Genomic DNA, 14,933 nt, shown 5'->3' with positions numbered 1-14,933 from the left:
CGCCACGTAAGCGGCGGTGCTTCGGCCCAAGTCAAAACATCCCGGCGAGCATAATACATGACGCAGACCCGTTCACTCCTGCTAAGGGGAACTTGATGGGGAAGTACGGCTCCGGAAAATGCCATTACTGTGCCGCCACTGTAACGGAACGAGGTCCTGATTGTTGGAACGTGCAGTAGAAGGTCTGTATCGCCCCGGAGGGTCAACAGGACATCGTAACCCTCCTTTGGGGAGAGGGAATCTCTGTGGAATGGAGTAGCCCGATTGGTGATAACCGATAGAGCATTGAATGGGATGTTCCAGTTGCGGAGGACAGGCGCACAGTCGCCGATCGCATGGAGCTTGTACGTTGATAAGAAGCCGCTTTGATAGAGGACGGGATTCATGATCTGTGTCATAGCGGAGATGACCAGGTGCGGTTCACGCAGCGAGCGGAGCCACTGGTGCCCTGTCGACTGAGCTGATTTGAGCGTCATCGACACCTCCGGCATCCTGCCCCCACCCTGCAGTATGTTCAGCACATCGTGGGGATCATACAATGCAGCATGCATGTTGAACTTCCGAGTTTTCAGTGTTCTTATCTTATCAGTTATGTACGGATATGGACTTATGTTCTGCGATGTCAGATTACATACGTTCTTTGATGGACTTTGCCTAGATTATGTCATGTGACTTTAGTCTGGATCATTCCATGATATTCCACGACATTCCTTGATGTTCCATGACGTTCCATATCATTCCTTGATGTCCCATCACGTCCTATATCACTCTTTGATGTTCCATCATGTCTCATATTATTCCTGATGTTCCATCACGTTTCATATATCTCTCCACATCAAACTCCGAGTTTTGGCTTACTCATGCTGCTTACCAGCTTACTCATATCCCCAAAACCTCGGACTTAGTGCTTACTGATGAACCACTGATACAGCATGTGACCTGTATCAAATGTGTATATATACTGGGCTGGTTTGCCCTGTAATGATAACAATCCTTCGTCCTCTCCTCTGCCTGCCAGCATAGGATCTTCCCTTTGGGACTGGTCTGTTCACTCACTCTTTAGTCCTTCACTGCCACTGGGCTTACTAAGCCTAAAACCTCTTTCTTCAACAATGCATACCGTCTGTCCCCGCTGAAACCATCCCGGCGACATGGAGATACACCCCGGATGCAGACTGTGATCAGGCTGTTGTGGTAGAAAGTTCCGGGCCTGGTTTCTCCACGACGTTCCCAGCCTAGGATTTGGGGGATTGGCCCGGAACAGATTATTTATGCCCGCCGTCTCGTTCCACATGAGGTCCTGGGTGAGACCATCAGTCTTGAGTCATTCAATGACCACAACATATTACCTCGTATTCGGTGCTCAGCACATTGGGCAGGTACCAGAGAATTATATGGCCGGCACTGTCCACTACAATCGCCGGCGCGGTTTGAATTCTCATGGGAGTGCTCCAGTCTTCCACACGAACCGGCGGGCACGTCGCGTCCCAGGGAGCCACAACTTGTCAACAATGAGCAAACATGATTAACAAAAGTGAATTGGTGATTGGCCCACTCTGGTTACACCGGGCCTCTGCCAATCTTTTTCCAGCAACTCTCGCTTGATGTGACAGCGCCCGCGGGATGCGGGGATTGATAAGCGGCGGCATTGAGTTCATATCCTGCCTAGCATTGACGTGGTAGTGATAGGTGCGGCTGACATAGTCGTTGACCTCATCAAAATTGGACATGATGGTTGCTGTGAAAGGTGTCACCGTGTACAGTCATTCTCACTTCTGGGAGCCTCATGTAGAACTGTACAGTTCCACTAACACGATCAAACATGAACATGTGGACACCATGAGAATACCTGCAGGCAGCCATGTGTTCTCTAGCTGATGGTTATGGTTAGGGCCTAATTTTATGGCTTCAATGGGAGCAGCACATTAGCATATGCATTACATGACATTACTGCCATGATAGTGCAGTACCACTTGCACAGGGTGAAGCAGCTCTATTTTCCTTCATTTGAACGAATCAAAGACAACTGCCAAATAGGCTTCATCAGTGGGCTAGGCGTTGGCCGTGCCATCAAGAACAACAAGAAGTAAGCACCAGCCGGTCCTGTTGAACTTCCGAGTTTTCAGTGTTCTTATCTTATCAGTTATGTACGGATATGGACTTATGTTCTGCGATGTCAGATTACATACGTTCTTTGATGGACTTTGCCTAGATTACGTCATGTGACTTTAGTCCAGATCATTCCATGATATTCCACGACATTCCTTGATGTTCCATAACGTTCCATATCATTCCTTGATGTCCCATCACGTCCTATATCACTCTTTGATGTTCCATCATGTCTCATATTATTCCTGATGTTCCATCATGTTTCATATATCTCTCCACATCAAACTCCGAGTTTTGGCTTACTCATGCTGCTTACCAGCTTACTCATATCCCCAAAACCTCGGACTTAGTGCTTACTGATGAACCACTGATACAGCATGTGACCTGTATCAAATGTGTATATATACTGGGCTGGTTTGCCCTGTAATGATAACAATCCTTCGTCCTCTCCTCTGCCTGCCAGCATAGGATCTTCCCTTTGGGACTGGTCTGTTCACTCACTCTTTAGTCCTTCACTGCCACTGGGCTTACTAAGCCTAAAACCTCTTTCTTCAACAGGTTATGAGCCCTGCGCTCTGATTCTTTGATCACCTGCACCCCTCTTTGCGCGCTCCAAAGCCCAACTCTTGAAAGAGTGAGTTGGCAATTTTTGTCCTTTGTTGGACTATTTTTAAGTCGCTGCGTGACATAGTGCCGAAGGCCTTGTCTGAGCGCATCTCTAGGGCAGCCCGAAAAGGCAATTACGAAATTTATCATCCGTCTCGTCGTGAGAGAAACGACGTTGACGAAGACAACTCTAACGTCATCGCCGTACGTCATCGGCATTTGTACGGTCATCTACCCGTCCGTCGCCAGATCGACATCATCCTTGCTCCTACCCCTCGTCGCCGCCGCCAAGCCTCTGGCCGCGTAGACACGTCCATTCCTCCCAAGGAGTCCTGCCGCACCTTGCCGGAGCAGCACCTCTTGTATTTGCAGAAGAAAGCGGACGTTGCTGAAGCTCTCGCCGAGACTCGCCGAGCCGAACTCGCTGCTGCTCGTGCCGCTAGTGCCGCTGCTGCCGAGACCAAGGCTTCGCTCATTGAGCGTCTTAGCGGAGAAACTCCCATCGTTCCCACGGCTCTAAAGCCTATCTTCCTGTCCGACTTCCGCAAGAAGTCAACCGCTGACAAAGTCGAGATCCTGTGCAAGCGTCTCCTTGCCGTCCAGAAGCGCCTTCAGCCCCTCTATCGCCACCGTAACCGCCTCTACGCCCGTCTTCCCTTGTTGGATAACTTGGACGATTTTGGCAGGCGTTTCAACTGGGTGCTGACGAATATCGAGGAGGAAGGAACCACGTGGTCTGCAGTCGAATTGAACGACATCTGTTCTGTCTGCGAGCTGATTGCGAAGATTTCCTTCATAAATCTTAGCCAGAATTTCGGCCGCATTATCAAGGACGTAGGGGACTTGTACAAGAACAACTACTTGTACTGGGTAGATAAGCAATTGTAGTCGCATTTTTTCTGTATATCTTCGTCCCTAGAATTTAAGCATCACACTGTGGCTTCGTCTCAAGAAGAGACATTTGACCGAGACTCAAATAGTGAAGCATCGAACGGAGTAATTCCACCGTACGATTGCACCGACCATCATCATCTCTACGACTACGAGGAGAACTTCGATTATCATTTCGACGTCGAAGAAGATCAGTGGATCAACTGCGACGACGCTAGTTGCCCACATCGCTACGATCAACCTCTAGGTCCAGTTCCAGAAGGTTTTTCAACTGGAATATCGGTCGCTCCTTGGCAGGAGAATTTCCTATTTGCTAGTGAATTTTCGGAGTTACCTCCATATCCTGAACACCTAGTCCCGCTCCCTGAGTCGAGACCTCAATCTCCATTCTTCGAGGAATTACCCTTCGAAGTTTTTACCCCAGAACTACCATCCGTCTCACAAGACGAATTTATCCTCCTATCTGCAACCATGGGTGACGTCAAGCCTGACAATGTCCCCAAGCTTTCCTCAGCGTCCCAATACGCTGATTGGTCAGCCGCCATGCGCGGCTATTTGGTTTTTATCCAAGCCTGGCCCGCCGTTACTGCAACTGGCACACCCGCAGCGGACTTCGCCACTCAGAATGCCCGTGCCCAGGGTGTTCTATTTATGAGAACCGATCGCTCGATGCATCATCTGCTCGAGAAAGACACCGGTGATCTCAAGGATGCGAAGGACATGTGGAACTCGCTCAAAACCGCTTTTGGCACCCCCGACACGGCATACGTCTGGTCTCTCTTCCAGTCGTTAATCAAATCTCCGGAAATGTCTGACTCCAAGCCAATGCAGGATCAGATCAACAAACTGGTTACCCGGCTTAAGGAGATTAGTGGTGGCGGAATTACGCTCGGTGACTCGACTCAGGCTCTTCTCCTTCTGTCGAAGCTGCCAGAGTCATACCAGTTGATGATCTCTGCGCTCCTGGCGACGCAGACCCTCAAAGATCTAAAGGTCGACTCGGTCCAGAGCAAAATTCTCGCCGAGGAATCACTTCGCCGGTCCGGTATGGGACAGTCTGCGTCTAAGACGTCCCAGGTCAAGCATAAATCCAAGGACCCCTGCGATCACTGCGGTGGGGCCCATGGTAGCGAGAATTGTTGGACCAAGTACCCGCATCTCCGCCCTCAGAATAAAGGTGGCGGAAAGGGGAAGAACAACAAGGGCAAGGGCAAGGGCAAAGGAAAGGGAAAGAACGGAGGAAATGGTCAATCTAGTTCTGGTACTTCTAACACTGCATCTGCGTCGGACTCTTCGAATGTTGTAACTGTAGAATCCTCCTCATCGTCTGCGAATACTATGACTGCTTCTTGGTATACTGCGGCTCACACCGCGTCAGGAAGAACGACTGATTGGATTATGGATTCTGGTGCATCCAAAACGATCACCAACGACATGGCTGATTTCTGGGATTACACTCCTTACGAGGAGCCCATGGTTTTTAGCACAGCCGGCAAGAGTAAGATTGCAGCTTACGGTGAAGGCACTATCAAAGGCGTTGTGCATGTTGAAGGGAAACATATTGTGTCGACTATCACCAATGTCGCATATATCCCTGCCGCGTCTAGTCGCCTATTTTCAACTGGAGTTATTGAACGTTCAGGTTTCACCCTTGTTCAAGGTGGAGGCCGTATGGTCATTTTTGACCAACCTATTTTGCATGGTTCTGACCGAATCCGTGGTAACAAGATCATGGAGGCGCATCACACGCCCTTCAACAATCTCTATATGTTGCACATGGAAATTATGAAACCGCAATTGGCTAAGTCTGCGGACAAGTCAAATTTTCGCCTTTGGCATCAACGCTTCGGACATTCGTCTGAAGAAGTTATCCGTCAACTACCCAAGCACACCAAGGGTGTGGATTCTATCGGTGACAAGGACAAGTCTCCTTGTGCAGGTTGTCAATGGGGCAAGTCTCATCGTGCTCCATTTCCCGCGTCGGACAAGAGAGCTTCAAAACCTCTTGAAATTGTTCATACCGACGAAGATGGTCCTATGCGTACCACCGCTATTGGTGGATGGCGCTACTTCATCAGCTTTCTCGACGACTACTCCGGTCTTGGCCGCGCCTATTTCCTCAAACATAAGAATGATTCGACCCAAGCGTTCGATGATTTCAAGGCATGGGCTGAGAACCAAACTGACGAGAAAATCAAAGCTGTACGCTCGGATCGAGGGGGAGAATATACCTCTGCAGAATTTACCGAACATTTGCGCAAATTTGGCATTGAACATCAGAAGACGATGCCATACTCTCCTCAACAGAATGGGAGAGCTGAGCGCTGGAATCGGACCATTGTCGAGAAGGCTATGTCTATGCTTCATCATGCTGGACTAAGCCATGGTTTCTGGCAATTGGCTGTTGATGCTGCGGTTCACATTTATAATCGGCAACCAATGCGACGCCTTAACTGGCAATGCCCCATTACCCTCTGGGATAGCACAGTCCCGGACATTTTGTATTTTAGGGTATTTGGGTGCAAGGCATATGTGCATGTGCAGAAGGAACAAAGAGCTGGGAAGCTCGACAAGAAGGCTGTTGAGATGATCTTTGTTGGCTATGAGTTAGGTTCCAAAGGGTATCGTTTCTGGAACCCGGCCACTCGAAGTATCGTTGTGTCTCGTGATGTGACCTTCGATGAAGAGACATTTCCTGCACGTAAAGATTTAGGCAATAATCCGAAATCCCTGGATAAGCCGTTTGATGAACCTCCTGAGGATGCGAACTCGGAGGATTCTGATTCTGAGGATTTACCTATTCCCATTCCTATCCCGGAACATGAACCTGAACCTGAAGACCATCCAGAGCCAGTGGGAGACATTCCACAACCGCAACCTGATCCTGTACCTCCTCCGCAACCTCAGTACGAACGTCCACGTCGTCAAGGTGCTGGACAAAATCCTAAGAGAAACAAGGACAATGCCTATGGTGACGAGCCACCTGCGAATATTGATCGTCGTACCGATGCTCAAGGCCGTCAACAATCTGAGGCTGAAACTCTCATGTTTGTGCGGATGCTAGCAGAAGCAAACCATGGTGTTCCCCAGAGTCACAGGGAAGCTATGGAGTCTCAAGACAAGGCTAAATGGCATGCATCTGAAGGTTCTGAATACAAGTCACTTATGGACAACAAGACTTGGGTTCTAGTTCCACGGCCTAAAAACCGAAAGGTTATCAAGTGCCGGTGGGTTTATGCGATTAAACACGATGGTCGCTACAAAGCGCGTGTTGTTGCAAAGGGATTTACCCAAGTATGGGGTCAAGACTATACCGAGACTTTTTCTCCTGTTGCACGGTTTGAATCCGTACGCTATCTATTGGCGCATGCAGCACTTGAAGATTGGGAGATTGAGTCTATGGATGTCAAGACGGCATTCCTTAACGGTGACCTTGACGAGGAAATCTACATGGAACAGCCCGAAGGATGGGCTGTACCTGGGAAGGAGAACTGGGTCTGTCTGCTCAAGAAGGCCATTTATGGCTTGAAGCAAGCATCTCGTCAATGGAACGCTAAGATCCACAAGTCTCTCCTTGACTTAGGGTTTAAACGGACGTATTCGGATGCCGGAATTTATGTCTTCTCTCGTGAATCTGAAGGACACACCTGCTTAATCATATTGTATGTCGACGACTTGCTCCTCATGGGCAACTCGAAATTGTTCATCGACAACATCAAGCAGAGACTGTCTTTGGAATACCAGATGACTGATCTGGGAGCTGTCCAGCGTTTCCTTGGTCTACACATTCGTCGAGAACGTCTTGCACGTCGTATCTTTGTTGACCAGGAAGACTATATTCAGTCTGTTTTGGAGAGGTTCCAAATGTCCAACTGCAAGTCTGCAAGGACGCCTCTTCCCGCTGGAGCAGTATTAGAGAAGAACACCGACACTGCATCTGAAATTTTCCGAACCCGTTACCAGAGCATCATTGGCAGCATCATGTATGCTATGCTTGGTACTCGCCCAGACATCTCGTTCGCGGTCACGCGTCTGGCGAAGTTTTCTTCAAATCCGTCTAAAGAGCATATGAAGTTTGCGTACTATGTCCTGAGATATCTTCAAGGGACAAAGGAACTTGCACTTTGCTACGATGGAGGCTCAAACTCTGGTCTGATCGCCTACTCAGACTCAGACTGGGCTGAAGACCGTGATGATAGGCACTCTACATCTGGCTTTGTTTTCCTCATGGCCAATTGTGTCGTTTCTTGGGTGTCAAGACACCAACCAACGGTATCTTTGTCTTCAACCGAAGCAGAGTATAAGGCCAGCTCCGACTGCTGTCGTCAGATGGCTTGGCTGCGTCATTTTGGAGAAGAACTGGGAGACAACATGTCTCATCCAACTCCACTTTGTCTTGACAACCAAGGCAACATTTTCCTTGCGGTGAACCCTGCTGTGGATCGCCGCACCAAGCACATAGAAATCCGGTATCACTACATTCGAGAGTTCTACGAACGTGGGGAGATGGACATCTATTTTGTCGCAAGTGAAGACCAACTTGCTGATGCCTTGACCAAGAATGTTCCCTTCAGTGGAATCGAGAAATTCAGGTCTTCGGTTGGCATGATGAGATACTCGACATCTTGAACAAGTGGGAGTGTTGAACTTCCGAGTTTTCAGTGTTCTTATCTTATCAGTTATGTACGGATATGGACTTATGTTCTGCGATGTCAGATTACATACGTTCTTTGATGGACTTTGCCTAGATTATGTCATGTGACTTTAGTCTGGATCATTCCATGATATTCCACGACATTCCTTGATGTTCCATGACGTTCCATATCATTCCTTGATGTCCCATCACGTCCTATATCACTCTTTGATGTTCCATCATGTCTCATATTATTCCTGATGTTCCATCACGTTTCATATATCTCTCCACATCAAACTCCGAGTTTTGGCTTACTCATGCTGCTTACCAGCTTACTCATATCCCCAAAACCTCGGACTTAGTGCTTACTGATGAACCACTGATACAGCATGTGACCTGTATCAAATGTGTATATATACTGGGCTGGTTTGCCCTGTAATGATAACAATCCTTCGTCCTCTCCTCTGCCTGCCAGCATAGGATCTTCCCTTTGGGACTGGTCTGTTCACTCACTCTTTAGTCCTTCACTGCCACTGGGCTTACTAAGCCTAAAACCTCTTTCTTCAACAGGTCCTATTCCTATGAGATCTAACGTCGCCGGCCGGTTCCATTTCAGTCATGTGTAGTGGGACCGGCCGCAGCGTTGTGGATAAGTGGGGCTACGGCCCGGCCGGTCGTGCCAGAGCCTTGAAAAACACATTTGATTGTATTGTTTCCAAAGCTGCAATATACATTCGGCCGGATGGATTTAGTGGGGTACAACGGCATCAGGGAAAACCGCCCATGTTCCCAAACATATTCCAACGTATTTTAACATAAAATAATCGGTTTCAACATGTTAGGCCTGCCGCAACATACTCAACAAAGGTACCCATGTTATAAGAGACGCTTGCTCAATGCAACATGTTTACGCGTTGTTTAATCAGTTCAGACATGTTATTGTGAATCCTTCAAACCGGTGAGGGGCTGTTGGGGCTTTTGGTTAAATTGTTTCAAGGGTGGTTCATTGGCACTTTAAGTCTGTTTCCCCTTGGTTGGTTGCCGTTCTAATAGTGTCTTAATGTGTTTTAACCGGTTGAGAGTTGATTCGGCCCCATTTTGTTGTTCTTGGGTTGTCTCTGGGTTGGTCAATAATCGATCAAAATGTTTGCCCATCCGCTCCTGGTTGCTCCCAGTGGCTCTGAATTTGTCTCAACCAGTCAAATATACTGACGGCTTCCCCGGCTCGGCCCGTTGGTGCATATGCGTGGAATGATTCATGAATATAATGCGCGTGACGTGACGATAAGGGATACAGCAGATGGCAAAGATACAGTACGGACGGTGCGGATGCGGCGACCAAAGAAAGTAACTGGGGCATCATGGAAGAGGGCAACTCGGTGTACCATTTGGTATGAAGAGAGGGGGACACGACAGAGTACAACAACCTTAAGTCCGGTCAACGAGATACTATCCTACAAGCCCGAGAACGCGGTTGTGTGCCCGGGGTGCAGCCTGACAATGATGTCAGTTGAGAGACCGATAGCCCAGATTCAGTCCATGCCTTTGCGTCACAAACAGAGGTGGCCACAGACTCCGACCTAGTCTTTGTCCCCACTACCAGCGTTCGACGGCCCAGCCTCAGCAGCACGCTGCGACGCAGCTGGGGTAGCGTTACTGGCGGCTCGCCGCCGCCATTTCGCCTTCAACATCCCAGTGTTGAAACCCGGGTCTTCGGCTACGGCCTTCTTGGCTTTGACGTTCTTGCCATCATCGCGCTTGAGGTTAGCATACACCCTGTTGAGCCGTGTGAGCATGCTTCTTGGAGAAAATAACCAACTTACTTGATGTGATCCTTCAGCGTCTTGTTCATGGAGTTGGCCAGTTCAACCAAGTCCTCGTCGCGTCGGATTACATCCACACCAATCTTCAACTTATCGTATCTGTCACTGATGTCAGAGGCTACATCGCATACAGCAGCGTAAAGGGCATACACGGCTGCATACACCTTCTGTTGAAAGTGAACGGATGTGGCATCCAACACATCGTCGAAGGCGGCCAAGATCTGCAAGTTGTTCGTCTGTTAGACAGCACCGTCACGGACAATGATCTGATCACTTACGGCGCAGCAGGCAAGTGTGTTATGGATGTATTGACAATCCGAAGTCCGCTATATATGCCCTGGAAACACTTCTATTGTTAGACTCCGCCATTGAAGGGTCCTTCATTACGTAAGCACAATGAGGGACTTGACAATTACTTCAAGACACTTTTTGGTAATGTCCGGTCTTTCACGGGAATTGCCGAAACCCCGATTACGACTTCAATACCGACGGAGGGAAGGACCGAGTCTCCGAGGTCTATTGACAATCGGTATTGGAAACGCCGAAGGATCACCGAGGACTATTGACCGTCGGTATTGGGAACACCGAAGGATCACCGAGGAAAGGCTGCGCTGATACTTCGGACTTGGCACGGAGAGGACTTGTGCTGTGGATTCAGACACGTCTCAAGTAAAGTACATGGGATAGCCTTGGACTGCTCGTAGTGTACAGGTTTGAGGACTCGGAAATGTATATAAGACGAGACGAAAGACTGCAGGAATATCATCTACACTCTTTACCGAAATTCACCTTGTGTGCCACACGAAGACTTGCTTCGCCCCGAGTGCTAAGTTAGCCATACTAGCCACTCGACCACTCTCACTGAGTTCTTACCGACGCGCTCTAAGACCTGTGATTGTGAGACCTTACTTAGTACAGTCCTCGCGCTACTAGTAAGGTCTAAGTAACTTCAACTGACTACAAGAGTCGGGTTCATCGGAGAAGGTTCATCATACTGATCAACATTCTAACATCGCTTCTCGGTAATCATTTATTACCGACACTTCGGTAACTGCTCTACTGGACTTAAGCATTACCGACGCTTCCTTCTGAGTTACCGAGTATTGAATACCTCGGTAATCTATTCATTTAATCATACAACTTCGTTACTATTCCTCTGTAACGAAGGAGACATCCTCTACTCTATTGCTCGACTTCAAGTAACTGGTTACATTGAAGTAAGTATTATACTAATCCTAACCCAGACTCCAACAAAGTGCTATCATGTTGCTTGGGATGATTTTGCACTGCCCTTCCAGGTCGTACTTCTCCCTGCAGCCCGGCCGGAAGGCGTCTGGATTTTTTCCTGTGTACCACATACCGGCAATGACTTCTGCGATCACATGGTTGTGGAACGGCATGTCCAGCTCCGGCTCGTCCCACAGCTAGCTCGAGTCAGTAACCGTCCAGAATATGCGCAATAGCAACAACCCACTTCAGGTTCAACGTCAGGCGGGGGCAGTTTGATTTGCCCGTAGTGGAAGGTGTTGTTGGCCTTCAGCCATCGGATGCGCTTCTTCTGGGCCTCTTTCAGCCTTTCGTTGAGCTCTTCCGCATCTTCATCCTGATCTTCAGAACCGCGTGGCAGCTCCGCAAAGAGGAACACCCTATTGACGACCAGCCTGGCCTTCTGTTTGATCTCTTGACGAACCTGAGGGGCCATCTTGTTGACCTGCACGCAGCAACTTTAGCATTGGATGGCAATCATGCACCTCACATACTCTGGAGACGATCTTAGCTTTAGTCCTGTCCAGATTCCATTTCGGCTCAAACAGCTCCTGGAATTCCTTCGTCTGGTATCGGCTGTGGGAGCGTATGAGCCGCTCAATGATATCAGCAGGCACTTGCTGCTTCTCGTTCACGCCATCCCTCATGCGCGGCCATGCGTTTTCCAGAGATACGTATGCCTTGAACTCTTGCTGCGCTTTGTCAATGAGGCTCTTGACCCTCTCGTCCTCCATGAACGTTTCGAACGCGCCCACGGCCTCCTTGTTGGACTCAGACGTCTTCTCGTTGGACTTGGACGTCTTCTCGTTGGACTTGGACTTCTTTCTCAACTTCCGCCCCTTGGGAGCTGTGTCCCCTTCGCTCTCCGACTTGATGATCATCTACGAGCAAACAGTTTAGTAGATAGGTTTAACTATAGTGAGAGATTACCTTGTCATCGCCGTCATCTTCGCTGTCATGCTCTTGCTCACTACCCTCTGGCTTGTAGGGCGGGCTGTCTTTGTTGTCCTTCTCCTCGTCGCTCCCCTTCTCCTCGTCGCTCCCCTTCGCCTCGTCGCTCCCCTTCGCCTCGTCGCTCCCCTTCTCCTCATCGCTGCCCTTCCCCTTGTTGTCTCTCTTTGCCTCGTCGCTCCCCATGTCGTTGTCACTGTCCACCACAACTCGAGCCGTCGCCTTTGGGCCCCTCGCACCTGATGAAGTATCAAGCGTCATCGTTAACTCGGAGCGAATGTACTCACCAAGACGTGCAGTGAGACTGTCCTCGTCCTGGGATGGCACAGATTGTGCACGCATCTTCTTGGCACGCTCTGGGGAAATTGGAATCATGACTTCCATCTGACGCTTCGAGTTTGGCGGCCCCGTTGGAACGACATATCTCTTCACTTTCTTCTGTCCACGCTTCGTCAAGTCAGACCCGCCATTGCTACCCTCGTCGTCGGAAGAATCGGCGGCCTTCCTTTTTCCTCGCAGCGGGGTAGATGGTGGCTTCGCAGGCGGCCCTGAGACAGCCTCAGAGCAACGATCACAATAACACTGAATTGAGTTACATACCCGCTTTCTTTTTCCCCTTGTCGCGAGCAGCGGGCTCATCTGGCTCGACCTCATGTTCATCGCGGGGGTCGGCTTCCTTGTCGCTAGGCTCCAGCTCATCGACTTCCCCACCAGTCGACCCCTCGTTGTTCATCATGGCAGCCATCTTCTCCTGTATGTCTGGGTTCCATAGAATATATTGAGTATCATTATGCTATGGACATCGGCTCACCTTCCTGACGCTCCTTCTCCCCTGAGCCCCTCTTCTTGACCTCCTGAGCCACGGCGTCCCTCGCTACCTTGTCCAGCTCTTTCTCTGGCAAATTGAGTACCGTCCTCATATGTTTCTTTACTTCCTTAAGCCTGGCATGATAGCTCATGGGAGCGGGGGCGGGGACGACAGGTTCAGCATCATCGTTGTGGGACGAAGACTGGGGCTTGGGCTTTGCCGTCTTCGTGACCTTGGGCTTCTCTACCGCCGGCGTCGCTGTCGCGGCCTGGGGCTTGTCCTTGGCGCCCTTAGTTGCTTTGGCGGTTGAGCGTGTTGCGCGAGGGGGCATGGTTCAAAGGGACTAAGTGCAGAGAGTTGGGACAAAAGAGTGATCAAACGCACAATACACCCGAGATGTGCAATCTCTTCAGAGAGGTCGGAGTGGCGGGGACGCACGGAACCCGGATCCGTGTGCTCCGAAAGACTGACGAAGGCGAAATAATCTTACCCACTTGGGGTTAATGTCCCAGCGAGTTTGCAGGGCATTTCAAACCCCGCTGTGGCGGCTGTGGCGTGATCGCCCCGAACGTCTCTAAGTCTCGTCGCGCCCCATTACAACGTGCATTAAAAGGGTTCTTACAGTATTAAGTAATGTACATTAGACAGCAGTTACAAAAGTTGATTAGCCAAGTCAATGTAATTTTGTTACTGACGACCTTTGCGCGCCGGCACCCCGCCAAGGTGCAGCACAGGGGCTATTGCCCATCTCCTGCTCTACGTCTCAACACTGGCTATCCTGCTCTTAGCTCATGGCAACGAAAAGATGCAAGGATTGTCATAACACTTACCTTGAATCTGATTTCCCCGCCCGTGTCAAGGACTCTGTGACCGGCAAGAAGGGGGAACCTACAACGGCATGTCGCTCCTGTATGGACAAGGCGAATGAATGCAGGCAGAACAAGGGGAAGAAGCGGCAGCAGCCACGCGACAATGACTCGGACGAGAACGAGCACTCACTGGACCCTATGGCTCTCACGGATTTCCTCGAGGGCGCCGTAGAGGGCATGGAAGTACCAAACTTCGAGATGAAGGCGCGCATTGATCCCGGAAACATCGCCCCGCTACATCTGGATGCACGGAAGCGAGCCGACATGATTGCGGAGATAGCAGGGGAGCGTATGATGCTACATTGGACGTGAGTACAGCAATGTTGACCATAGATGAGAATATTGTAGTACTCACAAGTCACTGACCGCGCGGAGCAGTTACGAGGCAAAGCGGCACCGTGTCCGCACCAAGGACACAGTGTACAGCTTCAGCTGTGCGCAGTCAAGTGAGCGAGAGCAGAAGAAAAAGGAACCTAAGACGTTGAAGCCACGCACCGCACGTCGTATGGACCGCTTCCCTTGTGACGGATGGCTGCACATCACAGTGGCTGGCGAGACGTCTGAGATGACTGTGTCAGTTAAGCACACAGTACAGCACCTCGCATACGTTGACATCGATCTCCCGGAGCACTGGAAGGAATACATCAGCAAGCATGCACGGCACCAAACTCCTGGTGAAGTACGTACAAATTTGGATCCTTAACCTCAGGCTGTGTGACACTTATGTATGTCAACCCTTCAGATCTGGCGCCATATTGTACGGGAGGAGCTAGAGGGACAGGCTGTCACAGAGGTCAATTTGCCATACCGATCAAAGGCTGTGTACTATTACTGGCATATAGTCAGCAGAGGCGAGTGGAAACTCGCAGATAATCCACTTGAGTCGGCGAGGATGTACGTTCAGCAAGCTGGGGACCATCATGTTTCCCCCCTGGACGTGAAGGCCGAGCCGGGAACCGATGTTGTTGCATTCCAAG

At 49.9% G+C, this 14,933-nt stretch overlaps 1 protein-coding gene across 1 annotated transcript; it reads right to left on the bottom strand.

Moving 5' to 3' along the window:
* Positions 1-9,819: 9,819 nt before the first annotated feature.
* On the bottom strand, positions 9,820-13,418 carry C8Q71DRAFT_863345 (uncharacterized protein; the record flags this gene model as incomplete). Its single annotated transcript, XM_047928156.1, has 10 exons — positions 9,820-10,015; positions 10,063-10,161; positions 10,213-10,283; positions 11,445-11,486; positions 11,537-11,773; positions 11,823-12,209; positions 12,259-12,518; positions 12,567-12,827; positions 12,880-13,038; positions 13,091-13,418. 10 exons carry the CDS (start codon positions 13,416-13,418, stop codon positions 9,820-9,822), a joined length of 2,040 nt encoding a protein of 679 aa, XP_047772763.1.
* Between the last annotated feature and the right edge of the window lie 1,515 nt (positions 13,419-14,933).

Source organism: Rhodofomes roseus (assembly GCF_022264815.1).
Source record: "Rhodofomes roseus strain CIRM-BRFM 1785 chromosome Unknown C8Q71scaffold_40, whole genome shotgun sequence".
Lineage (NCBI taxonomy): Eukaryota > Fungi > Basidiomycota > Agaricomycetes > Polyporales > Fomitopsidaceae > Rhodofomes > Rhodofomes roseus.
The sequence above is the reverse complement of the archived record's forward strand: the minus strand, read 5'-3'. Positions and strand labels throughout refer to the sequence as shown.